General features: G+C 46.9%; 1 protein-coding gene across 1 annotated transcript in view; it reads right to left on the reverse strand.

Moving 5' to 3' along the window:
• MARCH4 (membrane-associated ring finger (C3HC4) 4, E3 ubiquitin protein ligase) overlaps window positions 1–15,226 on the reverse strand; it is a 115,685-nt gene that overhangs the window by 11,052 nt on the left and 89,407 nt on the right. The window contains exon 4 of the mRNA XM_010861160.1: window positions 10,530–10,722. Coding sequence (XP_010859462.1) covers window positions 10,530–10,722 — 193 coding nt within the window. The remainder of the gene's footprint in view (window positions 1–10,529; window positions 10,723–15,226) is intronic.

The following is a 15,226-nucleotide window of genomic DNA, read 5'->3' on the forward strand; positions in this document are numbered from 1 at the left end:
TCTATTTGCCATGAAGTGATGGGACCAGATGCCATGATCTTTGTTTTCTGAATGTTGAGCTTTAAGCCAACTTTTTCACTCTCCTCTTTCACTTTCATCAAGAGGCTTTTTAGTTCCTCTTCACTTTCTGCCATAAGGGTGGTGTCATCTGCATATCTGAGGTTATTGATATTTCTCCCGGTAATCTTGATTCCAGTTTGTGCTTCTTCCAGCCCAGAATTTCTCATGATGTACTCTGCATATGTTAAATAAGCAGGGTGACAATATACAGCCTTGACGTACTCCTTTTCCTATTTGGAACGAGTCTATTGTTCCATGTCCAGTTCTAATTGTTGCTTCCTGACATGCATATAGGTTTCTCAAGAGGCAGATCAGGTGGTCTGGTATTCCCATCTCTTGAAGAATTTTCCATAGTTTATTGTGACCCACACAGTCAAAGGCTTTGGCATAGTCAGTAAAGCAGAAATAGATGTTTTTCTGGAACTCTCTTGCTTTTTCCATGATCCAGAGGATGTTGGAAATTTGATCTCTGGTTCCTCTGCCTTTTCTAAAACCAGCTTAAACATCTGGAAGTTCACGGATGTTGGCAATTTGATCTCTGGTTTCTCTGCATTTTCTAAAACCAGCTTGAACATCTGGAAGTTCATGGTTCACATACTGCTGAAGCCTGGCTTGGAGAATTTTGAGCATTACTTTTCTAGCGTGTGAGATGAGTGCAATTGTGCGGTCGTTTGAGCATTCTTTGGCATTGCCTTTCTTTGAGATTGGAATGAAAACTGATCTTTTCCAGTCCTGTGGCCACTGCTGAGTTTTCCAAATTTGCTGGCATATTGAGTGCAGCACTTTCACAGCATCATCTCTCAGGATTTAAATAGCTCAACTGGAATTCCACTAGCTTTGTTCATAGTGATGCTTTATACCCCAATCCAAAACAAAGTTGTTTTTGTTTTTTTTTTAAGTTAATCCAGGAAGCTGGATAAGCCACATAGAGGTAACAGATCATGGTCTGTGCATTGTCTGGCCCATGTATGTGGTGGATTCTATTGGTTGTTTGGCTTGGCCCAACAATATGGGAATTCCCAAGGTCACAACTGCCAATTTCTGAGAGTCATCATGACCTCTCACAATGGAAGTGTTTCCAAAATCCTGGATTTCCAGACCTAAAAGAACCTTGTAGGTTATCAGGTTCAACCCTCTCATTTTATAGATGAGTCAACTGAGTTGTAGAGAGAGGAAGTAACTTGTCCTGGGTCACAGAGGTGGCTGGTAGCTAATCTGGTCATCAGATCTAGGTCTTCTAGTCTCTTCTGCTGCACCAGCCTGCCCCTTCCATATTTTCAGGGAATTAAGAGGTTGAACGGGGCTTCCCTGGTAGCTCAGCTGGTAAAGAATCTGCCTGCAATGCAGGAGACCCCAGTTCAATTCCTGGATTGGGAAGATCCCCTGAAGAAGGGATAGGCTACCCACTCCAGTATTCTTGGGCTTCTCTGGTAGCTCAGCTGGTAAGCTGCCTGCAATGTTAGAGACCTGGGTTTGATCCCTGGGTTGGGAAGATCCCTTGGAGAAGGGAACACTACCCACAGTATTCTTGCCTGAAGAATCCCTATGGACAGAGGAACCCGGCGGGCTACAGTCCATGGGGAAGCAAAGAGTCAGAGATGACTGAGCGATTAAGCACAAGAGGTTGGACAGGTGGGGTCATTCCTACCCAGAAGGAAGGAGGAAAGGAAGGAATCTTTGTGGCATATATGTGCTTTTTATGATAATGTGAATTAAAACTAAGTTTGAAAAACAATGTTCCCACAGCCCTCCTGCCCCCACCCGCTGCACGCTTGCTGTAAACTGGGATTTGAACTTCTTCATCTCAGAAGGCAAGAACCAGGTACCTCTAAATCAGAGTGAAATTACTCACTGGACTGCACACAGAGAAGTTTCAACAGCAACAACAAAAGAGAAATATTTTCTATAATTCCATCCATTACCCTAGCCCTCTGTTTTAAAGATTTGGAGCAATTTCAGGATCTCTCTTGCTTTCCTTCCCCTGACCCGCTTCCACTCACAAGAGAAAAACAAACATGAGGAGGACGCGGGCCTCATTTTTGCAGAGTTGACTTCTTGGTGGCCAATCTCTTGGGTCTGTGGAGTGAAAAAAAAATGTTTTTGGTGCCAGGGACCTTAATTAATTTGCTCTTGTTAAATCCTAATAACTTGACCCACTGGAGCAGAGAACGTCCCATTTGTTTCCTGGGAGGCTCTGTCAGCTTCTACGCCAGGGAAGACAGCGTCATTAGAGATGACGGAAGAGGGGGCAGGTGGGACGAGGACGTTCGATGTAATCAGATCTTCTCATTCAGGAGACGCGGGTGAGAGAGCCAAAACCTTCCAGGAGAGGCACTGCTCCAAATAACGGCAGATTCTCAATTATGGGAGGACTCCAGGCTGTGGCAAACCTTTAACCATTTTGGCAAATCTTTATCGAGTGCCTAGGGGGAATCTACCCTGACCTGGTCACTCATGTGTATAATGCCTGCTCTTTACATGTGCCATCTTATTCAGTCCTCTCAACAACTCTCTGAAGACGGTATTATCCCATCTCACAAGGGAGAAAACAAAAGCAGAGAGGTTATACAAATCACTTAAGGTCCCGTTTAGTAAGAAAGTGGGCACCATGCAGCCCCAGACCATCTTGCAGCACCACCCCCACCATTCCGGAGACCCAGAGTCTGAGGTCTGTGGCTCAGTCCCTCCTGCTATCTTCTCATCTTCTGTCTCCTTTCATCCCTTTAGGTGTTTAATGTTCCCTAGGTCTCTGTTCTTAGTCACCTACTCCCTGAACAGTCCTCCTAAGTTACCTATTCAAAATTCACAGCTTCAAACACCTCTTACTGTTGCCTTCCAAATCTGTCTTCAACTGCCTGCTTTCCTTACCATCTCATCTCCCCATCAGTTACCAGGAGTTGTCAGAAATGGTTCAGTGCCCTCAATATCTTCTTCTATATCACAGGAGGGGACCACCTATGCACTAAAAAAAAAAAAAGCTTTTCCCTCTTTCTAGCCCAGCAAAGAGACACCTTCCTGACCCTTCATTCTCCTCTTTGTAGCCCATAATGTCTTCTGTGTGTCTGGCATCTCTTCTACTGCCAACTCATGACTTAGAAACTGCCTCTTGCCTCTCTGCCTGGATTTTAGATTTAGGGTGGTCCTTTCTTTTTGTGCTGCCTTTGTTGAAGACGTACCCTTTAGTTCCTCTTTGTTTTACCCACTGCCCATCCCATTCTCATGCTCAAAGAATGATGCCTGGTCCCCACTCAAGCGAGCGTCCCAGGGTTCCCACCAGTCTGAAGGAGTTCAGACCGCCCTATCAAGTCCACATCCTGTGTACTTCTCAAGGTCACCCAACACACTTCTTCGCCACCATCGCTGTTTTGCATCTCTTTACTTCTTTCTCACTCTATTATAAGCATTTTCCAGCTGGCTTCTCCCAACATCTAGTCTGTCCAGCTCTGTGATCCACTCTCCGACAGCTGCTAGAGCTCTCTCTTTAAAACACACGTCTGATCATACTTCTCTGTATAAAATCTTTAAAATGCCTCCCCTCACCAACAGGCAGGTCTGAGCTGCTTCGTGCATGATTCATCAGCTGTGAGATTTGCTTCTTGCCAACCTCCCCATCCCCGTGAACTACCTCCCCATCCTGGCTCTTTGCACTGAGCCATACAAAGCTGCTCAATGCTTTCTAAGCACACCTTGTTCTCTCTCATCTCTGTCTCTAACACGTTCTGCCTGGAAAGTTCTTCTCCACTGTTCTGGACAAATTTTGACATATCTTTCAAAACTAGCTCAAGGATAAGATTCCTTCCTTTAGAAACCCTTCTTTTTAAATTAAACTTTTTATTTTGTATTGGGACATAGCCAATGAACAATGCTATGATAGTTTTAGGTGGACAGCAAAGGGACTCAGCCATATATATATACATGTATCCATCCTCCCTCAGACTCCCCTCCCATCCAGGCTACCACATAACTTTGAGCAGAGTTCCATATGCTACACGGTAGGTCCTTGGTTATGGGCTCATTCGCTAAGTTGTGTCTGACTCTGCAACCCCATGGACTGTAGCCCACCTACCTGGCTCTTCTGTCCATGGGATTTCCCAGGCAAGAATACTGGAGTGGGTTGCCATTTCCTTTTCCACCTTGTTGGTTATCCATTTTAAATATAGCAGTCTTGAGTACCTCCAAAGAAGAGTTAACTGCTCTCTGCTCTGTTCTACCTTTCTCTGTGTCTTGTAAAAGCTCCTGTTCTGTTGTAATTTATTTGTAGACTGTGAGCTCCTCAAGGGCAGGGACTGGGACTCATTCACGTCTTTGTTAAAGTTTCCTAGTTTCATGAACGAAATTAGGCAGCTAACAAATGCTACTGAATGAATGGCTCTGACTGCCCAGAGCTTACTCTGACTCAGTCATTTTCTGTGCTCACCCTGTGTCCTAGCCTCAGTAATTAGCTTGTCTGACTTCCCAGTGAAATGTACAGTCCTTGAGAGTGAATGATTCTCTCATCGGGAGTGCTCTCTCAATAATTTTTTTTTAGCCCTGGAGCATGTGGGATCTTAGTTCCCCAACCGGGGATCGAACCCATGCCCTCTTCAGTGGAAGCTCAGAGTCTTTACCATCTGAGCCACCAGGGAAGCCCAGGAAGCCCAGAGTCTTAACCACTGGGCAACCAGGGAAGTCTCCAATAAATATTTCTGAATGAAGGAATGGATTCCCTAATTTAATGTTAACCAGTGGATTTAGCTCCCCATATTCCAAGGACATTTCACGAGAGTGTCACAGGAAAACAAACCACCCAAATTTCATCTCGACTTCTCAAGCCTCCGTCTCAGTTGATGTCAGAATAGCACTGACCAAAAGGGAGGTACAACAATGGTTAATTTCCAAATCCCTGAATACAGGACAGGAGCAGCTGGGGCTCACTGAAGTTCTTATTGCCACCAGCCGTTAACTCAATGAGTCAAGATATTACTAGACCAATTTTCCCTCAACCTGCCTCCCCATTCAAGCTCTGCATTTGCAATTTCACAGAGCAATCAGAGATGAAACAGGCAGTAGAAAGCGCTCAGTAATTGAAGCCAGAGGGTCATGGTCCAATCCCCAGCTCTACCATTTGCTTAGTTATGTGACCTGGAGCCCAACTGCTTTAAGCCTATCCTCACCTGTTCAATATGGATAATTCTTCCCCTGATTACCTTCTAGGGTTGTCGGCCCCTTTCTCAGTTCCTCTCTGTTCCCTGGGTTTGGTGGATTGTTCTGTCTACAGCAAGTTACATCTGGCTTTTACTGTGGCAGAGATTGGTCTCAGGACTTAGGACTCTAAGCCAGGAGATGCTTAATCTGTAGAGGTGGCCTGTGTTCCAGAATGTACAACCTTCTGACATGACGAAGTCCAGAGTCACTGTCCACAGCCTTGAACCCATGCTGCATTAAATAGAGAACCCAGACCTTCCTGGCAACCATTCCAGGCAAAATCCTTTGAGGAAAACCAGAGGCCATTGTCCGAGAGCCATTGCTTTCACTGATTCACCTGAAGGTCAGCCAGGTGGACACAGCCATGGATGGGGCTGATGCGGTTTCATGAGCAGCAAGCTGATATCTCAGACTTTGCATCCTCTTAGCTTTATGGCAGAGAATACCCCTTAAGCTCGTGTTGACACAGTGAATTTCTCATGCGTCCCTCCCACTCTCATCAACTTTTCCTTACACATCATTCTGATAGAAAAGTTATGTTTAAGGATGAATTAAACCTATGCATTATGTTTACTCAAATTTTTACTATCTGAGGCCATTTAACAGTCTCAAGGAATAGACCAAGGCGTCTGGAAAGTAGAGAAAATTTAAGGAATTATTTTAACAAGTGTCTTGTCTCTTTCTTAGGCTAAGGCTTAGTCTCTAAGTCGTGTCTGACTCTTGCAATCCCATGGACTGTAGCCCGCCAGGCTCCTCTGTCCATGGAATTTTCCAGGCAAGAATACTGGAATGAGTGGCCATTTCCTTCTCCAGGGGGAGCTTCCCAACACAGGAATCAAACCCGCGTTTACTGCCCTACAGGCATATTTTTTACCCTCTGAGCTACGAGGGAATACCATATTCTAATTTCTTTCTTACTCCACCTGTTAAGCTAATACAGGGCTACACTCATTTTCCCTTCCCCAAGGATAAAGAGGAGTGTGATGGCACACTCCTTTTGTAAGAACAGACTGTGGTGGCATTCTGGTTTGTCTCTCCTGGGAATCTGATGAAAGTGCAGTATCAGCTGACTTGTAACATGTCCTAAGTTGGAAGTGACCCTGATTGGTGAGTGCTTTACTATGAATACTGCTGGGAGGCTGTAGCGTTGGGCTTTCTTAGTCCGTTGACTTTTGTGAATATGTCTGACTCTTGTGGGGACCCTGAAAACTGGGCCAAGAGGGACGCACTGTTGTGGTTCTCATCTCCTTGTTTCTGAGCTATCACCTGGGGGCTGAGAGACTGGTCCTGAACTACAACAGATGAGGACTCACCTGCAGAAGCAAGCTGCACCCACCCGAGGAGCCTGTGCTTCCTGTCTATGGTCCTCTAAGTGACTCTGGCGCCAAACACGCTCCCTGGTAGTTCCATGAGTCTGAATGTCTAGCTGAGCTTAAAAATAAAGAGATGCCACCCAATTATCCCTTCCAGAGAGCTCTTAAAAAGCTATTTTTACATCTACTTGTGCAGTGCTGTGTGTTTCTCCTCAACTGGCCAGAACACAGCAGAAAAATGACTGTTACTTATATTTCATCCTTAAAGCCATCATCCTTACATCAGTTCATCATCAGTTCAGTTCAGTTCAGTTCAGTCACTCAGTCATGTCCGACTCTTTGCAACCCCATGAATCGCAGCACGTCAGGCCTCCCTGTCCATCACCAACTCCTGGAGTTCACCCAAACTCATGTCTATCGAGTTGGTGATGCCATCCAGCCATCTCATCTTCTGTCCCCTTCTCCTGCCCCCAATCCCTCCCACCATCAGGGTCTTTTCCAATGAGTCAGCTCTTTGCATGAGGTGGCCAAAGTACTGGAGTTTCAGCTTTAGCATCAGTCCTTCCAATGAATACCCAGGACTGGTCTCCTTTAGGATGGACTGGTTGGATCTCCTTGCAGTCCAAGGGACTCTCAAGAGTCTTCTCCAACACCACAGTCCAAAAGCATCAATTCTTCGGCGCTCAGCTTTCTTCACAGTCCAACTCTCACATCCATACATTGGTCATCACCATCATCAAAAGCATCATCATCCCAACCACCACAAGAATCTATGTACTCCAGCTCCTGCCTGTCACCTCCATCTTTTTTATCCAGAGCACATTTTGCACACATGTGTGCTGAGTTGCTTCAGTTCTGTCTGACTCTTTGCGACCCCATGGACTGTAGCCCTCAGGGCTCCTCTGTCCGTGGGATTCTTTAGGCAAGAATACTGGAGTGGGTTGCCATTTCCTTCTCTAGGGGATCTTCCTGACCCAGGGATCAAACTCAGGTCTCCTACATTACAGGCAGATTCTTTACCACTGAGCCACCAGGGAAGCCCAGAGCACATATTACTCCCTTTTTAAATTTTTCCAGGTGAGATAGTCTAACTATAAATATATGTGACCACTTTTGGATGGCATTAAAAGAGATGAGGGTCCCTATGCATTCCCCTTCCATCTAATAACGGTTTCCAAGCAGTCACTGGCTCTCACACCAGATGATTGGATAGCTCATGGTGGGGCTGTGCCCCTGAGAAGGATATTTTCCTGAAGGCTTGGAAGGAAGGAAAACAATGTGAAAACTCTCAGCATTTAGCTCACTCTGCTTTTCCTATAATCGGAGTGACTGAGGGTCATATGTATACAAGATGGGAGAAAAAGTGGGCCAGGGGCGGGGAGCAGGCAGGCAGATAGAGGAGCCAAGGAAGAGACAAAGAAGGAGATGGTCCCGGAGCCCTACTCAGAGGAGACACCATGAGGAGAGGCCAGAGCACCAGGAGGGCCAGAGTGGGGGTGCTGGGTGGCTCAGACCCATGGGGTGCAGCCTGCCATGAGAGCCCCTCCTGTACATGGGCCATGTGCCCTGGAAGTCTCAGGTGGCATCTGTAGGTTTCCCAGTGCTGCTGCAAGAGTCCTGCTCTCTGATGCCAGAGGATAATAGAAAGAGCCCTAGATGGCCAGTTGGGAGACCTTGCTTCTAGTCCCAGCTGAGCAATCGTGAGCTGATCACTCACTCCCCTTCTGTGGGCCCCCTGTTCTCTCGGCTTCCAAACAAGGGAGTTGTCTTGATTGGTCCCATGACCAAGTGTCTTCTATGTCCAGTCCTCCCAGTTTTCAAATCTCTGGAGCCCTGATTGGGAGATGGTATTTATGCTCCTCTCTCTCACTCATGCTGGCCTCCAGGGCAGGAGCTTATTGGTGACATCATTGGCCCATAGCCTGTGGGCAGAAGGGCCATGGTGCCAGCACTGAGCGGAAGCTCTGAGAAGCTCTGTGAGTTTCACTCATCCTCCTGTGCTAGACCCCAGTCGTTCCTGCCCCTTTAGCCTGGGCCCCATCATAAGGAGACACTCAGGCCTGAGCCCAACACAGTCTCAGAAGCTATGTCCAGCCAAGCCTGGCAGAACCAAATCATCTCGTGGACCCACGAATGGGACATAAACGCTCGCTGTGAGGCAGTGCAGTTTCGGAGCTGTTTGTTACTGCAGCCAAAGCTGACGAATACACCACGTGACAGGAAAGTGTGTTTCATAGACATGCACTCCAGGAACCCATCAAAAGCCTGCCTGAAGGAGAATGAAGGGCAGCTGGAAGGGCCCTACAGGAAGGTTTCCACTGCTTCCCCCTTCTTGCCAGAGCCACACACCTCCATATGGAGACACACCTGGTTTTTGGCATCAGCAACTCGTGCCTCAGCAGGGGTAGGAAGGGAGTCTGGTGGGAGAGGAAACTAAGTTAGAATGCCTCAATGTCAAATTCCTCCCCATTCACAGGCCTCTGTCTTCTATAGGCCTCCAAGCCTGGGCAGTCTGTTTCTTTCACTGCCTAGGTGCTGTAATTAAAAGGCTCTTGAACTTGGGAGTTGACATACTGGTTTAGCCAGCATGGAGAGGCGGCAAGACGCTTAGATAGGTTTATAAGTTCCAGCATCACTAGCCTCTGGCTGCTGCAGTCTGTATCCAAGCCTCTGTGATCCCTAATATTAAAGGACCCTGAAGAAAATGAACACCCTCTTAGCCCAATTCTAGCTGATAGATGTTTTCTTGCCAAACACAGCAGTGTAGCCTATCTGATAGAAACACAGACTAATGCCCAGAGAGGACCACTATGGAGCTCTGGTGCTGTCGGCACTATGGCCTAGGGGGTAACCTGAGAGGTCCAGGATAGGACGTATGACCAGGGCTTAAGCATGCTTCCTTCACTCAGAGAAAACCAGGGCCATTCCCCACCTCCTCAGTCATTTGGATGAAGACTCCAGAGTTGACAGCCATAGTCATCTGCTGGGAAAAACAAAAACCCTCCACCGGCCAGCCTAATATAATGGAAGAGGAGGGAACACACATTTGGGAATGGTGCAAGGGAGCAAGCAGGAACTTACAGTGGTGGGATTCTAACCTTCTTCTAAAACACTGAAAGCTTAAAAGCAAAACCTTACCTGGGAACAGACACATATGTAAATCGATGAAAGTTCAGAAGCTAGGGGTGAAGCAGGGATGAAGATTCAGAGCCGGTCTGTACAGCATCTCATTCCCCACTCCTTAAAGTGGCTCTTGAAGTTGTGCATGGAACCCCTGAACTACATACACTTTGAAAACCACTAAATTAGAGAAATCTTGGGTATTAATAGGCTTAAAGAAAGCTGAAAAAACGGGGAGCAAGGTATCATCATGACTGTTTCTGGGCATTTTGCTGTGAAGAGAATGGAATTAAGTGTCTAGGCCTCCTTTGCTCTGACTTGGCAGCTGTGGTACACAACGGATAAGAGGCCTTCCACAACTTGCCTAAGGCAGGTAGACTGACCAACTGACCTTTCTCAAATATTCTTAGAGGCTAACCTCCTCATTTTCATCTTCAACTGGGCAGGACAGAGTTCCGGGAAAGATTGAGGTCTCCTGTCTTTGTTCTGCCTCCTCCTACTCCCTACACACCCCTTAAATCTAAGCCATGGCCCCTCTTGAGCTCACAAGTCTCAAGCCTGGTGCCATCTCTGCTTTGACCTTTTCTACCTTCAAGAGGGAGGGACCCTGGGGGATGTGTCTAATTCACCAGCACATGGCTCCCCACTTCCTGTAGAGACAAGCTTTCAGACCCACCTATGCATACCACATCCACGGATCCACACATCCCAGAGACCCACCTATGCACACCACATCCACGGATCCACACATCCCAGAGACCCACCTATGCACACCACATCCACGGATCCACACATACCAGAGACCCACCTCGGCACACCATGTCTACGAATTCACACATCCCGGAGACCCACCTATGCACACCACGTCCATGAATCCATACATCCCGTAGCAGATCTGGAAGAGGAGGTCTTGGCGCTGCCATTTTGCTGAGGGGCTGAAGGTCGACCAGATGAGCCAAGAGATGCTGGCGATGAGGAAGAGGGAACCCAGGATGGCAGCTGCGATCTGAACCTTCTCGATGACTGTCAGGGAGATGGCCTGCCACTGCAGGGGTGAGAACGGCGGGTCAGTGGGGGCCTGCAGGCCCTCATCCCATTTCCACCCCATCCCACGCCCTCTTCCTGCTGCTGCCCCAGCCTCTCACCTCTGGATTTAAACCAGGGCTCACCATCGTGTGATACAGCAGCTCTTTCTGAGAGTTTCTGAGTATTAACTTTGTGTTTTTGATATGGAAGAAGCCCATATCACACCAAATGATCAGAAGTCATTTCTGGGTGGGTGAGGCTGAGAAGGAAAGTCCTTGTGGTTGACTATGATGCAGACAGAAAACTGAGAAGGAGAAAGTGGAAATGCAGCGTGTAGGTGGTGTTCCAGGTCCCCAGAATATTCTTTTCTGAGCAACACATTATTTTCTCACTAATAGGTGCTAAGAGGGCACAGGCTTTTTTTTTTTTTTTTGCTTGTTTTCTACAACAACACCTGGCATGTCATTTAATATACATGCTTGAGATTACCAATTCAACAGACAAAGAGAGGCCACAGGATGTCAGGGAGAGAGAAGAAAAACAGTATAATTTACTGACTGTATACTAATGCTGAAATTTCGGTGTTTTGTTTTTTTTTTTAACAGAAAAGCACTATGCTAATAGCTTTGTTGATGGATGGATTGAAGGCTAGAGTGTGGGTGGGTTTCCACTGAAATTCTATGAGTCTATGACTGATCCAGGTATCACAGGCCTAGATGAGCCATGAGTTGGATTTTAGTTTGGGATTTATTCATGCCCTTGCTCAGCAAATATGTACCGGGTGTTCTGTGTGTGTACGCTGCTAGGTGCTGAATATAAAGCAGTAAGCAAAAGCATGCAGACTTCTGCCTTCCTGGGGCCTCACATTTAGAGAACACAAACAGACATATGATTATTTACAATGGCAATCCATCATGACATGTGAGAGCCTGTGACAGGGGATTTCACTTTGAGTTGAGTGGGAGTTTACTAGACAAAGAGAGGAGGCATATGTGTCCAGCAGGGAGAAGAGCATGTGCAAAGGCCCTGTGACAGAAGAAAGCAGGGTAAGTACAAAAACCTGGAAGAAGACCAGAGAGGGTGGAGCAGAGAGCAGGGAGTGGGGTAAGACAACTGGGAAAGGAAGAAGGAATACCACACGGGAGCCTAAAGAATATGCAAAGACTTTTAAAAACTTTTTTGTAGGAATAAACGTGATACTCTTGACCAGTTTGCAGCAGGGAAATGACAGGATCAGGTTTGGGAAGGTGGCATGTGCACATGCTCAGTTGTGTCTGACTCTTTGTGACCCTATGGACTATAGCCCACCAGGCTCCTCTGTGCATGGGATTTCCCAGGCAAGAATACTGGAGTGGGTTGCCATTTCCTTCTCTAGGGGATCTTTACAAACCCAGGGATCAAACCCGTATCTCCTGCATTTGAAGGCAGATTCTTTACCCCTGTGCTACCTGGGAAGCCCTTTGGAAAGTGGAAGGAAGGACTATCTCCTGATTGTAGCAGTTTGTGTAATGCCCTGCAGAGAGCGCCTAGTAGGCATTTCAGAAGTCATGTCAGAACTCCCCAGAAAAGGCGGACAACCTTCCTTCTGCCAACAGCAAGCCCTCCCTGCACATTATACGGCCTAGATGGAAGCACTGATGATTCTGCCTCCTGCCGGGACTGACCAGTGGCCCCTAAGGAACTGTAACTATTCGAAAGCATTTGCTCGCTCATTTAGATGTGGGACATCAGCCTTTACATGTAATTATACAGATAGCATCCTGTTACAGGTAATTGGGCCTTCACATTTTCCACTGCTCTTTCCACCCCGCCTAGGGTTACACATAACAGGAATTTTCCAGAAGATGGCCTGATCCCAAGACTCCTCTAATAGAGGGCAAATGCTTTTTCCAGAGCCAGCCTCCCTGTCTGTGAAGAGGGCTCCTGATTGAGCTTTTTGTTTCTACCTCTATGACATCAACACCCTCCCCTTCTTCTGCTCCAGGCAGAAGAAACCCCAAGTGGAGAGGCAGAGGAAGCTCCCCTTAACCCCTAAAGTCCTTCCTACCAGCCCCAAGCCACTTGTGGAAGCCATACAGCACCCCGACTACGATTTGAAGCAGGAAGAAGAAAGAGCAGGATGGGGTGCTATGCCCAAGGCTGCCCTCCTGTCTGCCCCATGGGAGGCTCCACAAGTCATATGGGGAGCAGAGCCACAAGGAGAAAGGAGAGGACAGGGGAGCTCTCTGGTCTCCCAGGGAGATGGGGAAGGGCTCCCCAGGAAGCAGGCTCTGCCCCTACTGGATCCCCGGAGCTTCTTCATCCCCAGCAAGCTCCTGATCACAGCATCCAGAGACTTCTCCATGCCCCTCTGTGCAGCGAATGGAGAGACCAAGGGGCAAGAGCATGAAGACAGATGATTCTTTCCTTATAACAAGAAGAGGCAGTGAGCAAGGGCCTGGTCACCCAATCCTAGCTCAGCTCTGCTCCAACTCATGGAGTGTGACCTAGGAGAAGTCAATAAATCATCAGGACTTTCAAAAAGTGGAGATAATTGTTTCTTAGAGTATTGTGAGAATTAAGTGAAATTAATCAGTGCTTTGAAGGGTACCTGCCGCCATCATTTCTATTCCCCTTTATATTTTAGCAAAAATACAGTTATGCATGGCAAGGTAGGAATATTCATAACCATACTTAGCAATCTCCATGCTGGGCATGTAGGGTAGAGGTGAAGGGCCAGACTCAGGAGTCAGACCCCTGGATATAACCCTGCTCCACCAGGGTGACCTCGGGCAAACTGTTGACCCCTCTGTGCCTCCATTGTCTCATCTGTAAGTTGGGGATGATAATAGTACCCATTGCATTGGGTTGTTGTTAGTGTTAAATAATATATGTGAACACTTAGAACAACCACTGGCCCCCGGTAAGCACTAATTAAATGTTCATGAATATAATTATAGTTCAGATGTAGCAAAGAGGATGAGAGGCACCCACAGAGCCTTGAGACCACAGGGCTACACTGAAATGCCACCTTTCTTAGGAGCTCTTTCTAGAAACAGAGCTTGCAGAGGGTCACCGAGATAACATGCTGTCATGCCCACTGTTTCTCAGAATGTTTTATGGGGTCATGAACCAAGAGGTGAGACATCAGAGACTTGGAAGACACCCCCCTACTCTGACAGAAGTTAGCCCCGGCACCCCATCCATTGTTCTACTTTCTCTTGGTAGGGCCTGCCTGCTCCATCCTCTACCACAGATGAGGAGGATCAGAAGTTGCCCAACCATGGCTGAGCAGGCAGTCTCACACTTGGCTGAGACTGAGGAGCCCAAGACATGCAACTGGGTCAATTTGGGCCACAACCACACACTACTGCTGCTAGTCCAGACTACTTCCTTCTTCTGGTACTATCTGGAAGAGTGAAATGGCATTTTCTGAGCACATACCACTGAATGCAATGAGGTCCAATCACAATCCAGAAGTAACAGAATCAGAATCTCCAATGACTAGAAACTCACAGTTAAAGACACAGTAGTAGCTTAAGAATAAATTCATTCTTAATTAGTAATTTAAGGATTATTCTTAAGTAGTAACTTGATAAAGTTATTCCAGAGTTCCAAAGAAAAGCAAGGAGAAATAAGAAAGACGTCTTAAGTGATCAATGCAAAGAAATAGAGGAAAACAATAGAATGGGAAAGACTAGAGATCTCTTCAAGAAAATCAGAGATATCAAGGGAACATTTCATGCAAAGATGGGCACAATAAAAGACAAAGTTATTCTTAAGTAGTAACTTAAGAATAAAGAATAAAGTAGAAAGGCAATGTCAATATTGCCATTTGCTTAAGGCACTTATGAGATTAGAATAATCTTTTCTTTTCTTTGCTCCCAGGAAAAGATTCATTGGAAAAGACCCTGATCCTGGGAAAGATTGAGGGCAGGAGGAAAAGGGGGTAACAGAGGATGAGATGGTTGGATGGCATCATCGATTCAATGGACATGAGTCTGAGCAAACTTCAGGAGATAGTGAAGGACAGGGAAGCCTGGCGTGCTGCACTCCAGGGGGTCTCAAAGAATCAGACAACACTGAGAGACTGAACAACAACCCCCAGGAAAAAGGTATCCCTAAATGTTTTTTCCCTTTTTGTGTCAAGGGCTAATGCCTGTTTATGAGCCAAGGACAAAGCCAAGGGGGCACTCGCCTGGTGGGTTTGGATTCTGACCCTTTTCCAAGGCTTGAATCGGCTGAGAAAGAAGAGAAGAGTTAATGCACCCCAGGGCCTGGAATCAGACATTGCTATTTTAAGACACTTCAAGATTTTGAAATGAATAGCTGAGGATGGAACCAGAGCATGGGGAGGCACCTCTTGTTCTGACTCTTTGGTGCACCATCAGGATGACTGAAGTGCCTAGGGGTTTTAAGGCTCCCTTCTAGCAATAATGGCCCCCCTACCCTGGGCTGGCCCCCACTGCAAGGACATTGCAGCTCCGGGTGTTTGCAGCTGCCCTTCCATGCAGAGATCCCAGCCCACCATCATCCCCAGGCCA

The sequence above is a fragment of the Bison bison genome, unplaced genomic scaffold, assembly GCF_000754665.1.
Source record: "Bison bison bison isolate TAMUID 2011002044 unplaced genomic scaffold, Bison_UMD1.0 scf7180017864471, whole genome shotgun sequence".
In the NCBI taxonomy this organism is placed as follows: Eukaryota; Metazoa; Chordata; class Mammalia; order Artiodactyla; family Bovidae; genus Bison; species Bison bison.